The 17,063-nt window shown below is 41.9% G+C and overlaps 1 protein-coding gene across 4 annotated transcripts in view; it reads left to right on the plus strand.

The window, feature by feature from the left end:
* slit1a (slit homolog 1a (Drosophila)) overlaps window positions 1-17,063 on the plus strand; it is a 119,818-nt gene that overhangs the window by 4,691 nt on the left and 98,064 nt on the right. For all 4 annotated transcript variants that reach the window (XM_061791150.1, XM_061791152.1, XM_061791151.1 and 1 more), the window contains exons 2-3: window positions 12,791-12,862; window positions 15,853-15,924. In XM_061791150.1, coding sequence (XP_061647134.1) covers window positions 12,791-12,862; window positions 15,853-15,924 — 144 coding nt within the window. The remainder of the gene's footprint in view (window positions 1-12,790; window positions 12,863-15,852; window positions 15,925-17,063) is intronic.

Genomic DNA, 17,063 nt, shown 5'->3' on the forward strand with positions numbered 1-17,063 from the left:
AAGACATTTATGTGTGTCAAAGCCACAAATCAGTTTTAAGAGTCACATTGTGGGGACTTTCAGGGACAAAAAGCGAGCCTTCACAAAAGAGAATTCTAACTCATGGATGGGGATAAATGGTAGAATTTTGTCGACTGAAACGTACGCCTGTTTGTCCGTATAATTCTATTTCAAGGTGTGTGCATATGTGCAGGATCAGTCTACATGCGACTCCAGCAGTGGCTCAAATCTTAACAGACCATGAAAACTGATTTGGTGCATCCACTCAGATCATCTTTCATCTCTCAGAAAGTCTGTCTTTCTTGTTAACCTTCCGGCAGAGAGGGAGCATCCCCTGCGGTGGTGGTTGTGAGTGACGGTGGATGGACGGGCTGTTTTAAATGCACCTCGGCGAACATTCTCCTGACATCATACACACGCCTGCATAATCCACATTTCACGCTCGTCGAGATGCTTTTTGATGTGATAGAATTTTTGAGAGGCAATTACAGAATTCCAGCTACAAGGGAAGATTTGCACTCACTTACTGTAACAGTGCTGCGCAACAGATGAATGCTTTCATGTGCTCTTTATTCCCGCATGGAGGAATACATTATAGGAAAGCCATTACTGGATTTTTCCCAGACATGTAATTCAAATACTTAAAGGTATCCATCCATCCATCAGTGCATTTTCTATACTGCTTATTCTGTTAAGGCTTGCGGGGGAGCTGGAGCCTTACCCAGTTGAATTAGGCCCTGATTGCCAGTCAATCATGTGCGATTGTGAATGGGGCATTGAGTGGGAATAGATACATAGCTGTGCGTAAACTAAACTACAAATGACCTGACTGGTTATATCTTACAATAAACTTTTGATACCAGTTGACTGGCGACTGCTACCAATGACCTCCAACAAAGAGGATATGTTTTTATTGCTGTCGGATTATACAAAAACTGGGCTATCAGTCAAGGAAGATCCCATATTGGCGTAAGGCTTTATCAGAATTTTGCTAAATTTGTTAAAGAATAGTTCTCCATGGAAAACATCAGGGCGGCACGGTGGCCGACTGGTTAGAGCGTCAGCCTCACAGTTCTGAGGTGCGGGGTTCAATCCCCGTCCCCGCCTGTGTGGAGTTTGCATGTTCTCCCCGTGCCTGCGTGGGTTTTCTCCGGGCACTCCGGTTTCCTCCCACATCCCAAAAACATGCATTAGTTGGAGACTCTAAATTGCCCGTAGGCATGACTGTGAGTCCGAATGGTTGTTTGTTTGTATGTGCCCTGCGATTGGCTGGCAACCAGTTCAGGGTGTACCCCGCCTCCTGCCCGATGATAGCTGGGATAGGCTCCAGCATGGCCGCGACCCTAGTGAGGAGAAGCGGCTCAGAAAATGGATGGATGGATGGAAAACATCAGTCATATCCCAGAGGTGGGTATCTGTCAGTGCACACTTTGGCACTGATCCTCATTCTTCTCTGGTGGAGGTGTGAGCTCTACAGGCTTTTCTAGTTACCTGTCAAAAGATGCTGCGTTTCAATTGCTGTTAGTTTATGATTACGCAAAAACTACCCAACCAATGTCTGTGAAACTTTGTCATTGGGTAAGATGTGGGCCAAGATTGAACCCAATACATTTTGGAATTATTATTATTATTGTAGGTACGTGCAGAGGGTGTACATTTTGGTTTTGATCCAAATTAGGATTGTCCAGACTTGGTGTAGGTCAGAGTACAAGGGTCAGCAGTTTCTGTTTAGAAGCAGGATTACGTAAAACCTACCAAACATTTGCCAATGAGTGGTGCATGGGCCATGGAAGAACCGGATGGTGCGTAATTTACAATTTGGTACTGATCCTAGCTGGGTGAATTCTTTTTTTTTTTTTTTTTTTTTTTTTCCCCCCCCCCCCCTTTTTAAATAAACTTAGTGGAGGTTTGAGCTGTAGCTACTGAGTTTGAGTTTTGATTACTGATAGCGGTAACAACCACAAAACTTCAAATTGATGTCAACATTTTCCTTAATTTCTTCTCAATGAACACATTCACTTATATCCAGGCTCTGGGTGTCTGGGTACCCATGAAGGCGTACACTTTGGCTCTGATCCAAATTCGGATTGTTCAACCTCGGTGGAGGTCTGCGCACCGCTGAGTGCCGTTATAGTTCATGTTTCTACTCATTAGAGAGTAGCGGTAACATAATGTGACAGATGTGACAGAGCAGATGTTTTCACCACACACACAAGACACATGATGCATTTCAGAGCGCACATTCGTACGTCGTCAGCGCACAACAGCAACAGATACAGTATAAGGCATGAAAGACATCTCAGTTTGGGCCTCCACTGCAGCGCTCTGTGTGTTCCTGTTCCAGTTTGTTTCGCAGCAGCAACATGCACTAGAGCATATGTTTAATTGATCTGCTTTGGCCTGACAGCGTCATAAGTTATCTATGTTTGAGCAGAAAGTCTCTGTGTGTTACTTTTCCGTCCTCTGCTTCCTGTCCTCTATCTCGCAGTTGTTTTTGCTTGGAAAAACATCTCATACATAAAGCTATCTCAAGCCTTTTGCTCAGTGTTTTAGTTGAAGTGTTAAAGGCCAGGTAAAATAAATGCTTGGATCTATACCCCTGACTTTTTTGTGTATGCGATGTGCTTAGTACTTACCTACAAGGGATCTCTCTCTCTCTCTCTCGCTCTCTCTGAGGCCTGACTGAGCAGAATGAAAACTGTAAATAGACCTGGAGGAGCCCAGGATGCGGGAAACACGCGCTCAGACATAGTCTTTAGCCACTGCACACACACTCATTGACGCACACACTAAAAATGTGCAATTGAGGGCCTCCGTGTCTCAAAGCCACATTTCAATTCAGAGAAGAATTCTGACCTCTTAGTGTGGACAGAAGTGTTCCAGTTCACTTTCAGTGTGTTATTTTGGCCACGCTGGTCTGTTTTCTCTCGCTACTTCTCATACTTTCACTCATTGAGGTTACTGTGAGCTCACATGGTGCTGCCGTGTTAGTATTGGAGCAACTAGTATGTAGGTCGCTTTCTCCCAGACAGCAACACTGTCACTTTTAAGCAGCTAGTGACAATTCCTGTGTAGCCTATTCTGTCTTCTCTCCTGTGTGTTTCACTGCTGTCACTTCCATATGCTCAAGAGTCTGCTCACAGCTTCTCAACAGCTATCATTCATTCAGAAACTGTTGGCCCGTGTGGTCAAATAGTATTATCAGCATGTGATTGTGGATAATGATCCGCCGCACTTTGGCCACAGCACTTCGGGTTTTCTGTCACCAGCTTGTAGACGCAGTGAGGAGTTTGGAAAGCGCGCGGTCACTGAGCTTTCAATTCGCTGGCTGCTGGCTTCCCTGCCAGGCCAAACCTGTTCTACACAAATGGTCCTGTGGCGCTTGCAACAGTGATATAGAATGACACCGCAGCAAAATGTGCACACATTATTAAGACATTTTAGTTGAGGCTGGTGTTGCTGTGAGGTGCTGGGCAGGTTACTGCCAAAATGTAACATATATATTACTAATAGAAGTCATTATAATACAATGATCTTAATTACATTCAACGTTTGACCCTGAAAGAAATCCATCCATTCATTTTCTATACCGCTTCTCCTCAATTAGGTAATAGGTGAGTTGGAACCTATTCCAGCTGACTTTGGGCGAGAGGCACGGTACACCCTGGACTAGGCACCATGCAGCCCTCAATGAAATAATAACACAATAAATACCATTCCAGTTGCTATTTGCTGCTGTATACGTGTAAACTAGCATGGAGGGTACTCGAAAGTGCTCCATATCATGAGTGACATCACAGCCAATCTGTGGTGCATATACCGGTAATAATGACATCAAGATCGCCCAGCGATTGCATGAACAGTGACTAAAAAGTCAGCCAATTACTGCAAATTCAAACCATCCAAGAAGGTGGAACCTAAACTAAAATAGAACTAAACTTTTTTTTTTTTAATAGGCTACACTATATAGAGAAAAAGCACTGTGTATATTATTACCACTTTTATTACATTTTGCTGCATTAAAGCAACATATAACACATTATCCACACCAGTTCAGCACACACATCTGTGTTCACATACACGCAGACACTCACAGTCCATTACATTAGGTACACCCAGACAATCAAATGAGAGAATACATTTTGTGTTTGCCATTTTATTGCACTGCAGACTTTAACCACAATAATAAACGTATTGTTCCGTTAATACCACTCTGACGTTGTCAATCAAAACTGAGCACTATTATAATTTTTATAGGCTGAATTAAAGAAAGGTCTCGTTAGATTCTGCTGGCATCTCTGATGGATAAATGTATAATTGTATGTGTACATTGTTTTACCCTGATGATCACTTGTAAAATAACACATTTTCACTGAACTCCTCACCCAGTTCATTGGAAAAATACATTTGGTAGATAAAAAATATTGCTATCAGGTAGTTATTGTTTACAATGGGATGAATGTTAAATAAATGCAAGTTATCCCTAATATTAGAAATGTTTTTCAAATGTGTCTACTCACTACAGGGTCAATGCGACCAGCGCACCTCTCTCAATCAATGACTCTTAATTCTTGTAATCCAATCGTGACAGTGGTAAAGGCGCTTTCATAAAACTTGATGTAAAGTTATAAAAATGTTCTATAGCTTTATATTGATTTATGTTATTGCCTCAGTCTTGTACCTTGTCGGCAGTCTGTACTTTTCCACTGTGCTCTTTCGTTTGAGTTCTGCTGTATTTCTGCATTAAATGCCTAATGTCAGTGAAAAGCTCTACAGCCAACAGTAGTTTGTCATGTGATCATTATGCACTTTCCTTGCAGACAGCTCCTAAAGTTAAACCGGATTGCTTGCTCCTGTGGGTCTTTTTTTTCTACGTCAGTAGGTGTTCTTGTGTGATTTCCACTGATAAAGTATATATATTTGGCCCCTTTTTATGTGCGAGCCATGTGGATATTTGTGTCTGTGTGTGCTAGTTAGCCTCAGCGTTTGCTTATTCTCCCTCTGGTCTCCGGGCTCTTTTTCATGTAATGTTGCTCAATTCAAACCATGTCCCCGTCTGTTAAGAGACCCCATGCGGCTGGCGGTTTTTCAGTTTTGTAGCAGCACTCGCAGCCCATTTGAATTATAGAGATGTGAGCAACTGACGTTTGACTTGGACTATTTTCCAACCAGCATCATCATTTTGACTGACTGCTTCTGAAAACCTTGTACCTACACACATCAATCACCAATATGCCTACAAAAATCTTTATTTTGTGCTAATTTAAACCAGTTGTAGGTCTTCAAGTACAGTGGAAGATCAAACACAATCTCAAACCTCTGATTTGTTTGGATATCAAAACAATTACAGTAGTGGTTAGTACTTCTGCCTCACTGTTCTGAGGTTCGAATCTTAGTTCTGTGCTAATTGAACACTAAATTGCCCATAGGAGTGAATGAGTGTTAATGGTTGTCTTCTTTGTATGTAGTGTGATGGACTTGCAACCAGTCAGCTAGGGTTGGCTAGAGGACAAGTGCCATAGAAAATGGATGAAATACATTTGTAAAAATAAATTAACCACTGGTTTCCTCCAGCATTCCAAAAACATGGTAGGTTAATTGCTTGTAGGTGTGAAAGTGAGTGCCAATGGTTGTTTGTTTATAGAGTATGTGCCCTGCAATTGGCTGGAGACTTGTCCAGGGTGTACCCCGCCTCTCGCCCAAACTCAGTTGGGATAGGCTCAAACATGCCCGTGACCCTAGTGAGGATAAGCGGAAGGAAAAAAATTAATTAATATTAACTAGGCTTTACACAATCAGGATTTTTGGGTCCGGTCACCGATCAATGAGTTTGAAAAAAAACGATCACCGATCCGATCACAAGATGGAGGAAAGTCTATTTAAATGACCTGTTCATTTACTGTATATACTTAATTGCTCAAAAAATTATATTTACAATCAATAATGTATCTTGTTCCTCTATTTATGCTAGTGAGACCTAGTAACAAAAAGAATAATGAATGGTCTTCTATTAGATGGCAGGAAGTAAATGCAGTAATTAATGGATTCACTTTTTGTGACATTTTTGTTTGTTGGTGTGCCGTGAGATTTTTCAAATGTAAAATATGTTCCTTGCCTCCATGAGGTTGGAAATCACTGTTCTAGTCAGATCGTGTATTCTAATCGCTCAGGTCAAAACAACATTACAACGTGACAGAAATAATGGGTTACTATACTTACTATAATTAAATTACTTTATTTTTAATTAGATGACTTTACCCACACCGAAACTTTAGAGCATGATTCGACAGAACGGCGGAATGTTTACGTTCGTTTGTGGTCCAACATTTTATTGCCTATTGCAATCCGTATCGTATTAAAAGTACGTGAACATACCTCAAGCAAGCCTTAAACGAACGTCCTGTCCTGAGCACCGGTGACAACCAGCACACGTTTTTCCCCATAATACAAAGTCGGCACGCTCCACTCTTGTCGTCGCCACGGTAACGAGTGTATCCGGTCACATTGGAGTTGACAAGATAAAGCACAATGAATCAGAAAAAACGGGATGCGGTGGTATCGGGATACAAGATTTTATTGCAGTAGTGAAAGAGCAAATTTGTCTTGTAGTCTGATCCGGGCATTACGTGTTGTCTGTTCCAAACCGCCGACTTTAAAAAATTTTTTTTATAATAACTTCATTGGCCGTCACGTATTTACAGTACTACGTCAAAAGATATGCGACAAGGCTCAAAATAAACTAGCCTTTGGATTCAAATATACTGTGCACGCGGCGACGCGGAGTTAATGTCTTTTGCGGTGCCGATCAATGACGTCATTGATCGGATCGGCGAATTATGACAAAGCCGATCAGCATAAAATGCTAAATATCGGCCGATACCGATCAGATGATAAAAATCGGTGTAAAGTCCAATAAAAACAATCAAACTAAAATACCTAACCGTCGTGACAAAGGCGAAACACTTCCCGCAAACGTTCGACATGACAGAAGTATAAAAAAAACAAGGTAAATAACTAACACTCAGCAAGTGCAGTCTTACTGCTTTGACTGTGAATTATGCTTAAGCTATGTTTTTACCAGGGGTATCAAAAGTACGGCAGGCGGGCCAGAAGTGGCCCATCACGGGGTCCAATCCAGCCCGTGGGGATAGAGAACACGTTCACTGCTACTTTTCAATAAAAGTAACTGTTGTTGCAATTTTTTTCCACTGGCGACCCCTTACCAAAGTCGTATTTAAAGAAAGTCTGGTCACTCTGTAAACTCACTGTTACTGCTCTGTTATTGGTTTAGTCTGTGTCAGATGGTTCATGGGCACCGTGTTGTTTCCCAGCTTCTCCATTCACCCCATAGGCGTGTGGTTAACTGCGATGGCGTTGCCCAGTTTTGGCCATTTTGTAAGTGGATTTTTGTCCAAAGGGTTTCCTGTGTGCTGTAGGCTGTTCCACTCATCCCAGATGAAACCAGAAAGACTATGTATTCTTTTTAAAATGAAAATAAAGTGACTATTTTTTAAACTTGAGGCTAATGCTTTCTTTCTTTTCAAATTTAGTTCATGTGTTTTCATGTTCATGAAGAGTTGGGTTGAATTTCAAAATTGTACAACTTTAGGAGTGTTCCGCTACAGCATTTTGACTTTCGTAAACTATAACTATTGTACCCATACTGTACATACCATACCCATAGATCATTTTATACTTGAGATTATGTGACTCCCGGGATGCACATGTCATGGAAACAATGAGTCCTAACCCTGGAACAAATTAGTCCCGACAACGTTTCATCACAGAATACAGATAAAGTATCATTCGCTATACCACGGTTCTTGCTTTGCAGTCACACAATATTGCAGATTTTTTTTTACAGTTACTATTTTTATTTTATTCTGTTTGTACAATATTTTTGTGTTTTCCATCGTTCTTGTGCTCTCTCAATATATTATGTGTTTAGGCCTATCTGTTAGGGCTTCGTCAAACACAATATATTTGGACCCCAAAGCAAAACAACAGAAGATGCATGTTTACAGTCTTTATTCAACAAAGGGAGCACGCTGACGTGAAAAGATGACTATAAACAGAAAGTGACGTGACAGAAGGGCAATCTAGCGGACCGGTACTTAAATAAGGATGGTGGACGGAGAGCCACAGGAGGAAAAGACTAAAGGAAGCTAGGAGAACAAACGCTAACCTAGACAAGGAAGAGCAACAAGAACAGAAAACACAGTAGTACTTATGAGAAAAACAGCAGATGAAAATAGCTAGTGGCAGGATGGAATGAACGTGAGAATGTAACAAAGCTGGCAAGGTAATGGCAACAAGCGAAGTACAATTTCTCAGTGTTTTCCTCCTGCGTCTCCCATGCCTTAAATACACTGCTGATGACAAATCACCAGCAGCTGCAGCGCGAGAGACTCCGCCCAGCAACCTGCACCCAGGGACTGCAACACAACCGAAAATTCCACACAGGAAACAAACAAACAAAACAGGATATGGCACGATCATGATACATTTTTTAGGACGATATATTTTCCCAAAAACTATCACGACATACGATAGTATCGTTGATGTTTTTATGCCACTGATAAAATGATAATAGAGCATAATAATAAAAGTACATCCTTTTTAACAGCAATTCACTTTTAATTCTAATTCTAGGAATAGTAAACATTGCCATTGTCCCATTAGAACAATAAATAAAATATCTTAGATAACAAATATAAATAAAACTGACTCAGGCTCTGTAAACAAAACAATTGCACTACAACAAATATTAGCTTGGCACAGAGGTATAAACAGTCATTTAATGCCTTAACAGGCAATATACTGCCAATCAAGTTTCCAGTTGGTTAAGATAAAGTGCCATGTAGCAACATTAATAACATCACAAGTAGATCAAAGCAACCTCTTTTGATTCAAGATTTGTACTACTTTTTAAAAGCAGCCTTTCTTTAAATGCTGCTTTGTCAACATGTTCAATGGCTACATCTCTTTACAATAGTGAGTAACGCTATACTGTATAGAATGTGAGCATACGTGCATCATATACGCTGTCACATTTGTATTTGCATTGTTGGGCAAAGGCTTCCATAATTGCAAGCTGACGGGAAATGGGAAATGTCCCACCGTGTTTTTTGTTCCCAGCTGAAGAAATTGGGTGGGATGGTTGTGATTAAAATGGATTTTGTCACTTTGCGGTTTTAAATTGTGTTGTCTTTGTTACGACTTCATACGAATTCGACATACCAGCTCGATGGTGTTAACGGGATGGCTGCGTTCATCTGGCTTGTCACGGTGCCGTTAGGCTTTTGGAACTAATTCCATTTGTGCTCCTCAATTTTCTGTAACTGCAGGCTCGCTTTCAGAAAACTGCTTCGTGTACGCGAGCACCCGCATTTCAAACGCACGCACCTGTGCACACACACACGCACACACATTAGATCACGACCAATCAGATGGAGGGTACCCGCTCTTCACTGTCACTGATTGGTTTAGAGACTACGATGATGAAACCGATCGTGTGTCTGCTTGCAAGTCACGGAAATGTTTTTTTCTTCTTCAAATGACTCGGCACTTCTTTTTTTTTTTTTTGCCGCACCAGTCAGAAATTAGGCGAATATGCGACCAAATTAGTCGCCTGTCTCGTCTTAGTAGAGTCCTGTCTTGTCAAAAAGTCATAAGCCGGCTTTCCAGCACCTCACCAGAGCACTAAGCCATAGCACTGCATCAGAAGACGCAGATTGATCATACTTTATGCATCCCTGCTAATCTTTGTGCGTCTTAGATGCAGGATGCACCTCAAACGAGATCCCTGCATACCCACTGATGCATTAATCAACTGGGCAGTGAAGAAGCTGCTTTAGATAACAATGTCACAAATCCACCAACTGTACAGGAAGCGTGTCAGGGCCTGGAATCCTTACAGGAGTTTCAAGGGAATAGACGTATGGAGGTGGAAATCCATGAACTGGGAATCATACCTAATAATTTTCTGCCACAAGAGTAATACCGCAGTACTGTAATTCGAAAACCGGCACCACAAGTCCGAACCACAAAGCATCTGTCTGTGAAACGAGAGGAGGCGCATTTTCTTCATGCCAACAGCTATTGCTTGGATTCCTTTTACTATCATACTAATGAGTGATTTTTTTTGCACTAATAAAAAGCAGCATTCTCACTTAACACAAGCAAAACAATGAATTACTACTGTGGAGGAGTTGGGCGTTCCTACAAGTATTACCTCACTGGTGGTTGACGCGTGTCCGTGGTTTGTTCATTCACAGGTTGCTCATGTCTGCATGTAATGTTCTTTGTAATTATGCGTCACTTTCCATCAAGCAAAGCATTCTCACTCACAGGGGAATAGCTTATAAAACGTTCTGCAACAGTCCTGTGGCCCAGGCAAGCAAACCTTATCACTAAGGCTTCTCTTGCGATGTGCTAATGCAGAACTCAAAAGCAGTTAGTTTCAGACGGCACTTGAATGATGATGTAGTACGGACTCCTTTCTTTGTGGCTCAGTTGGTAGAGCCAGTCGGCGGTTTGAATCCCGGCTCTGACTGTCCGCTGTGTCCTTGGGCAAGACACTCAACCCTAATTTGCAAATCAGTTACCGTTGTCAATTGCCTTGTTTGGTTATTCAAAAGAAATGTATTATTATGTGATATTTATCCATCCATCCATTTTCTGTACCGCTCTGTCACAACCCTGAAAATCTGTTGCACTCCTAGTAGTGCAAAAGCAACTTTATTGGTGGTCCTTTCCCGAAACAGCTCAAGTGATCGCATAGTTGCTTCAATGAGTCAATTCTGGAATGGAGATAGAAGCTATGACAAACAGGTTTTGACAGGATTAAGCAAAAACCCACCGCTCAAGGAGAAATTGTGGTTCCACTTGTTTACGGGGAGAGTCAGCTTTTAACAAAATCCTCCTGCTACCTCTCAATGTCTTTCTCGCTCCGTACCCTCCCATTCCTCTCGTCTTCGATCGCTTTTCTGGTCCTTTGGGTGTCATCAGTGACCACCCTGGAAAAGAGACAAAGGCGATCTGCACTTGTGCGCAGGTTGTCATGCATGCAAGTACCTTTCTGCGTAAGCACCTGTAATGAATACCACATGTGTGCGAAATCACAACGCAGACTAATGAAGGCTGGTCCATTATTTATTTCCCGCGGTCCTGTCGCATGGCCTGTCAATGCACCTGTGTACACACACACACACACACACACACACACACATACACACCATCTGTCTATAATGACCATTCGTTTTAGTACTGCATAGCGTTACAGTCCCCCGAGTGGTCATTAGACGAGTAAGGAAAAGAGACCCTTGCTTTCTGCATAGATTTGGAACACGTTTTTTGGCCGTGCTCGGGGATGAGGAGTTGAGTTGGCGGGTCAGGGCAGGGTGGACCAATAATACTTAGCGATTGCAGTAGCTCACAAACATTCTGAATATTTATTTTACCAGCTGCCATGTGAATACAAAGGTTGAGCAGCACTTTTTGGGATCAGCACCAGTGCTTGAGAGCTATGGTCGGCATAGACCGGCAGCCATCGCGAAATCTCTCTTTTAGCTACAGTACCCAGTCTCACTGATTTTGGAATAACGGTCAGTGCTCGGCAGGACATCTGCTCCCATTATATCCACAACACTTAGCGTTTTGGCCTTGCAGCCTTTCCCAAATCCCCTCCGCTGGCTCCCACTAATCCCTGACAATGGTGGAAGGACATGGTCAAGAAGGGGTGCGGTTGTGGGTGTAGGTTGGCAGTTCCGAGAATAAAGAGAAGGACAGCTCAAATGTCTTACACTCACATTGCACTTCTAGAATAGACCAAGGAGAAGCAATGCCAACTTCCCCAAAAAGCCTGCTCTTACGAGAATTTAGTAGGATTATGTACTGTGCTGTACCTTTGAATGTTATCAAAACAACCACTTTGAAACTGTCCCAGTACAGTGGAACCTGCAAGGTCAAACACAATGGGGAAGCTGATTGCCCTTCTATTTGTTCGGATTTGGAATTACTTTTCCCATAGGAAATATTGCAAATAAAAGTAAGACATTCCAGTGTCAGGCTATCGCATCAGTCATCATTAAACATTTATTAACAGTGCAGGACATTTATAGTAATATTCAAACACGCTTAACTATCCTTTCGTGCAAAAGAAAGTTAAGCAGCAGTAATAATAAAACATAAAATCAATCAAACATGGCTAATGAGTGATTACTGGGATGGTGACTCTTGCTGCTTTGAGTATGACAGCTTACTTACCCTAACGTTTTGGTGCATACTGCTATTCTCACATAATTCTTCTTCTAGCACCCCACGTTGTGCTATAACAAGCCAAAGATAAAGCAGAATTATTTTTGATGAACCATTGCTCTTTTGAGGTGTTGATGTCTAGGTTGACATGTTAACATCTCAAAATGACAGAAGTCTCAAAAAACTTTAACTTGTTTAACAATTTCCAATTTTTTTTCAACAGTGTGTCGCACAGACCACTTATTTTGCTGAAAAATGAACCATTAAATATAGTGTTTCTCTATTTGTGAAATTTGCTCCTCAATATTTGGGGAGAAAATGTCCCTAAAACCAAATGGAGATGTAATACTCTTTATGCTACATTTGTTCCGAACTATAGTTCTATATAAGTACATTATGTGCAAATGTTTATTATTATTTTTTTTTTGTAATTATTTTTTATTTTTTTTTGCAAAGATCTATATAGACGTTAGAGCAGGTAGAAAATAAAGATGAAATATTAATGCTTGTTTTTGTGTTCTCTTCTTTGCAGGGAGCTGAATGGTAACAATCTTACACGCATCACCAAGAGTGACTTCGCTGGGCTCAAATACATCCGAGTTCTGTAAGTTTTGTGTCTGTCCTCTCCACAGACCCAGACACACGCACATTTGCCACCGTACCAGGCCCTGCCTCTTAAAGGCACATGCATGCAGTAGCAAAGCAAAGCAAATTTATTGACAGTATATAGGGCATTTCCTACACAAAGTAACTCAATGTGCTTTACATGATTAAAAGCATTCAAAAAAATAAAGACAAAGAAAATAAAAGACAGCTTAAAACATTTAAAAACAAACCGACAAACATTTATTTTTACACAGGGCAAGAAAGCTCATTTTAAAAGTGGAGCTTCTCTTAAATACTCAAGCATAAGCATGAGGGAAAGTTTTTAACCTGGATTTAAAAACCTTGACACATATTCTATAATTTTTTATCTGCAGTTTTTTTTGTGAATTACAATGTTTACAATGGGTTTAAAATGTGTGTTTTGATAAGTTTAAGTTTGTTTAAACTATGTAGGAGGGGTAAAACTATTTAAAAAAGTATTTATATGGCTTTTCTCTATATTGCAGATTTTCACCTATTCTAGAATGTATCCCCTGCGATAAACAGGGGTTCCCTTCAAACATTATGGTGAGGCTCGAGATAAAGATGCCAATTGAGGAGATTATTTTCACTCTTTCACATCACTATGGCATAAATGGAATCATCCGCCCCTCAGAATCATAAGGCCGCTCCCCGTCTCTAATCAGTCGTTAAAAGGGAAGTATCCTTCCAATTGATGAACAGTCACCTTGGTGGAGGTTGACACTTTTGTTATTATGCTAATTTTAGCATTATAAATTTTTTTTTATTGGCAACCCAATGCTTTTGCGCAGTACTGTATGTCTCTGTCTGAATGTAAATACTCTTGTATACAGACATACAATTGTACAGACTAGTCACAAAGCTCACATTAGCATAAGCCCTGTAAAGTGGGCTTATGGAGATCTACTCCACAGTACATTAAGCAGCCAAGTGACCGTAGGAAGAGATGTAATGGACTACTCTCTCACTGGGTACTGTCTGTTGTAGCATCACTTATTGTACCCTCGACACACACTTACGCTTGCCCTCTGTTCCTACACATCACCAAATAATGTGTGCATAAGTACCGCTCCTAAATCAGCACCCGGCACATTTAACACGTTTGGTTCAAGTTGCAGGACTCCATGCGTGTTGAAAATAAACAGCTCTTGTAACGTCAGTAATTAAAGCGGGTTTTGGAACCGGACGTGTGCACAAACACCACGGGAGGGGAAGCCGTGTGGATGTTTAACATGTTTTAAGTGTAATGTGAGCAGCACACAATTCTCTCTGCCCCTGTGGAATCCTATTTTCAAGCCTCAGCGTTATCCCACCCCATCCTAGTCCCCTGCGTCCTTTCTGAGCCTTGTTAACACTGCTGCTTTTTTTCCTCTTGCTGTCTGCCCTCACATATCGTCTGCATCATCCCCTACCCCTCCACCTCAGGGTTAAATGCCTTTTCAATGTCACCACAAGGTGAGAGGGAAGAAAGACAGTAAAGCCTCCTGTTTATGTTTGTGATGCATGGGACGCATACACTTACAGTATGTGTGCGTGTCATCTACCAAAAAGTTGTTCTTTCACTTAAGGGGAGTGCTCGAGGACCTCTCATATCCAGGGCAACCCTCAGTAGGAACTGAAGAGAAACAGCGGTATATCTTTGCAGACAGCTGTCAGTGTAGCATCAACACAGCTGATCTCCATCCCCTTTCTCTGGTACTGTGTGTAAATAAGTAGTTTTTGTGTTCATGCCAGGAAAGACAATCATTTCCAAACTTCAGAAGGGATATATATATAGTATAAGGGATACACAGTATGTTAAAAAAAAATCTGAGGGACCACCATGTATAGTTTTCAAGTCTACAGTACTGTGCGCAGGATTTTTCCCATCTAAATTCATGAGAAAGCGATCAGAAGTCAATTGCACTTTTCTCTCAATGTTTATGGAGCGCAAACAGTGATTAGCATTTATATTTGATAGTGAGGAAGTAGAGACTGCTGAGTTGTAGGAGACGGGAGAGGTGGCCTTTAACATGGAACAGTTGTATACGTAATGAAGGAACACTCTTGTTTCTCCTATAAAGTCTCCTTCTTGACTTTGTGTTATTGTAACACTTCCAAAATCATCCAAGACCCCTTTTGGGGGAATTAACTTTGGCAGTGTAGGTGAGAAAGTGTGCCTGCATGTTTATGAATCAAGACGTTTTCTTTTTTTTGTTACATGCAGGGTTACCCCGGATCCTTAGTCTAAAATTTGATTTGATAAAATTGATGCTGACATAGGAAAGGGCGGTTTAAAGTCAAATGTAGGCATAACAGAATAGCAATGTTGCCAGTGTCTAAGGAGAATCTGAAGTTTCAAACCTGACAGTCACTCCCCACGACCCTTAGCGTTGAAAGTGGTTGTTGCCGTTACGCTGATGTCGCTGTGTATCTAATTATCTCTTTGCACATAGATGCATCGGCGTTGCATTTCGGGCACAGTGATGGTTCGTTCGATGAGTTCTGTCTGAAAGGCACCATTATGCCCATTTACTGGGAATGCAGCGTCGGAGCAGTCTCTGCTTACTGAGACTTTGTGACTGTCTCCATAAATACCTGTGTGAACTTAAATTGGCGGTGGTGGTGGTGGCTAAGGTGTGCACTCCAATGGGAGGTGCACAATGACTTAGTAATGATCAATCAAAATAATAAAAACAGGTCTCCACCCAAGCACGATGCCCAGGGACCACACCGGCTCTGCCACCCTCTGAGCCACTTTGGAAAGCTTTTCTTCCCTGCCTGCCTTTTTCTGCCAAGATTCCACGCAATGTCCTCCATCCACACCGCTGGCCTCCGTGTGTTTGTGGGTGTTGACTATACTTCACCCAAGTGTGAATATAGACCCACTGACTGAAGTCCAGCCAAGCATACCTTTGATACTTTGATAAAGACCATCAGTAATAGTCTATCTTACAGTTTGTAATACTAATACTCCTTTCCCTTTAGGCAGCTGATGGAGAATCAGATTACTGTGATCGAGCGTGGGGCTTTTGATGACATGAAGGAGCTCGAGAGACTGTGAGTATCACCCCTGTAGACAGACTCTTTTATTGTATTTCTAAACCTCAGCTCGTGGGTCCATGCATTAGTTGAGTGTAACGTGACTAACAAGAGGAGCTGTCCATGAAATGTGGCTCGAGTACAAGACACTTTCCTGTCATTCCACTGTGGGTAGATGGTGCCAGGAGCATTTCTTGTTACCTTTGCCCGACAGGAATGCCCTGAGTGGGCCTCCCTCGCCGTACACCCAGACCCATCTGGACAGCACCATCACTCCTCAGCAGCTTGTAAACCAGCCCTGAAAAGACATGGGCAAACACAGCCAACCACACCTCACCCGGCGCATTAGCAAATCAATAGTGCTAGCCGCATGGAAACCTGTGCCGCAGATGACTTTATGGGCACGCACGATTAGTGGTGAACCCAAAAGATTTTGCCTTAATTCGAAACCCACATTAACAATTTCACTTGCTCAAGGCCATGCACAGATCACCTTTCCTCTGTGTTCAACTTTTTTCCCCTTCCAAGTGGTTAGCTATATTCATGTTCCAGACCACTGTGGAAGTTAAGTGGCTGGTTCTCTGATGTTTAAAAAGCCACAAACCCACCAGCAGGTAAGCAGTGGTGCACACTGTTAATTCCCGTTATGCACTGACGCGCCACCTCAGTCATTCTCAGTAGTGAGTGGCACCGGTCCCAACATCTGTGACAAAGTGTGTGCGCATGGCAGAAGCCTGTCTCTCAGATTTGCAGCCTCTCTATGTCACAGCCACTGCATTTACTCCCACGGGCCCCCACTACTCAGTAGAGGGAGAGAGCTGTGGTTTGCAACAAATTAGCAAGAGGCTGTTCCTCATTGACTTAAATGGTCTATTTGCATAAAGCCTGCCAGTCTTGGATGTGACGTGTTTGCCAACCATTGTTCCAGTCAAGAAACATTGTGTATTGATGTAACTCAGATCAAATCCACACATGTGCGCATCATGTAATTGATATAATTCACTTGTTACCAAATAGAAATGTTGGCTCATTGTTGCTCTCGGAAAGAGAGCAATAGATGTAATCCTACCCCAGCGCTGTTTTGTAATGTCACCATGCAGTCTCTGACTTAGCACGTTAATTCCTCCTGAACTTTCAAGTGGATATTTATGTGACAT

The sequence above is a fragment of the Phyllopteryx taeniolatus genome, chromosome 11, assembly GCF_024500385.1.
Source record: "Phyllopteryx taeniolatus isolate TA_2022b chromosome 11, UOR_Ptae_1.2, whole genome shotgun sequence".
Classification (NCBI taxonomy): Eukaryota; Metazoa; Chordata; class Actinopteri; order Syngnathiformes; family Syngnathidae; genus Phyllopteryx; species Phyllopteryx taeniolatus.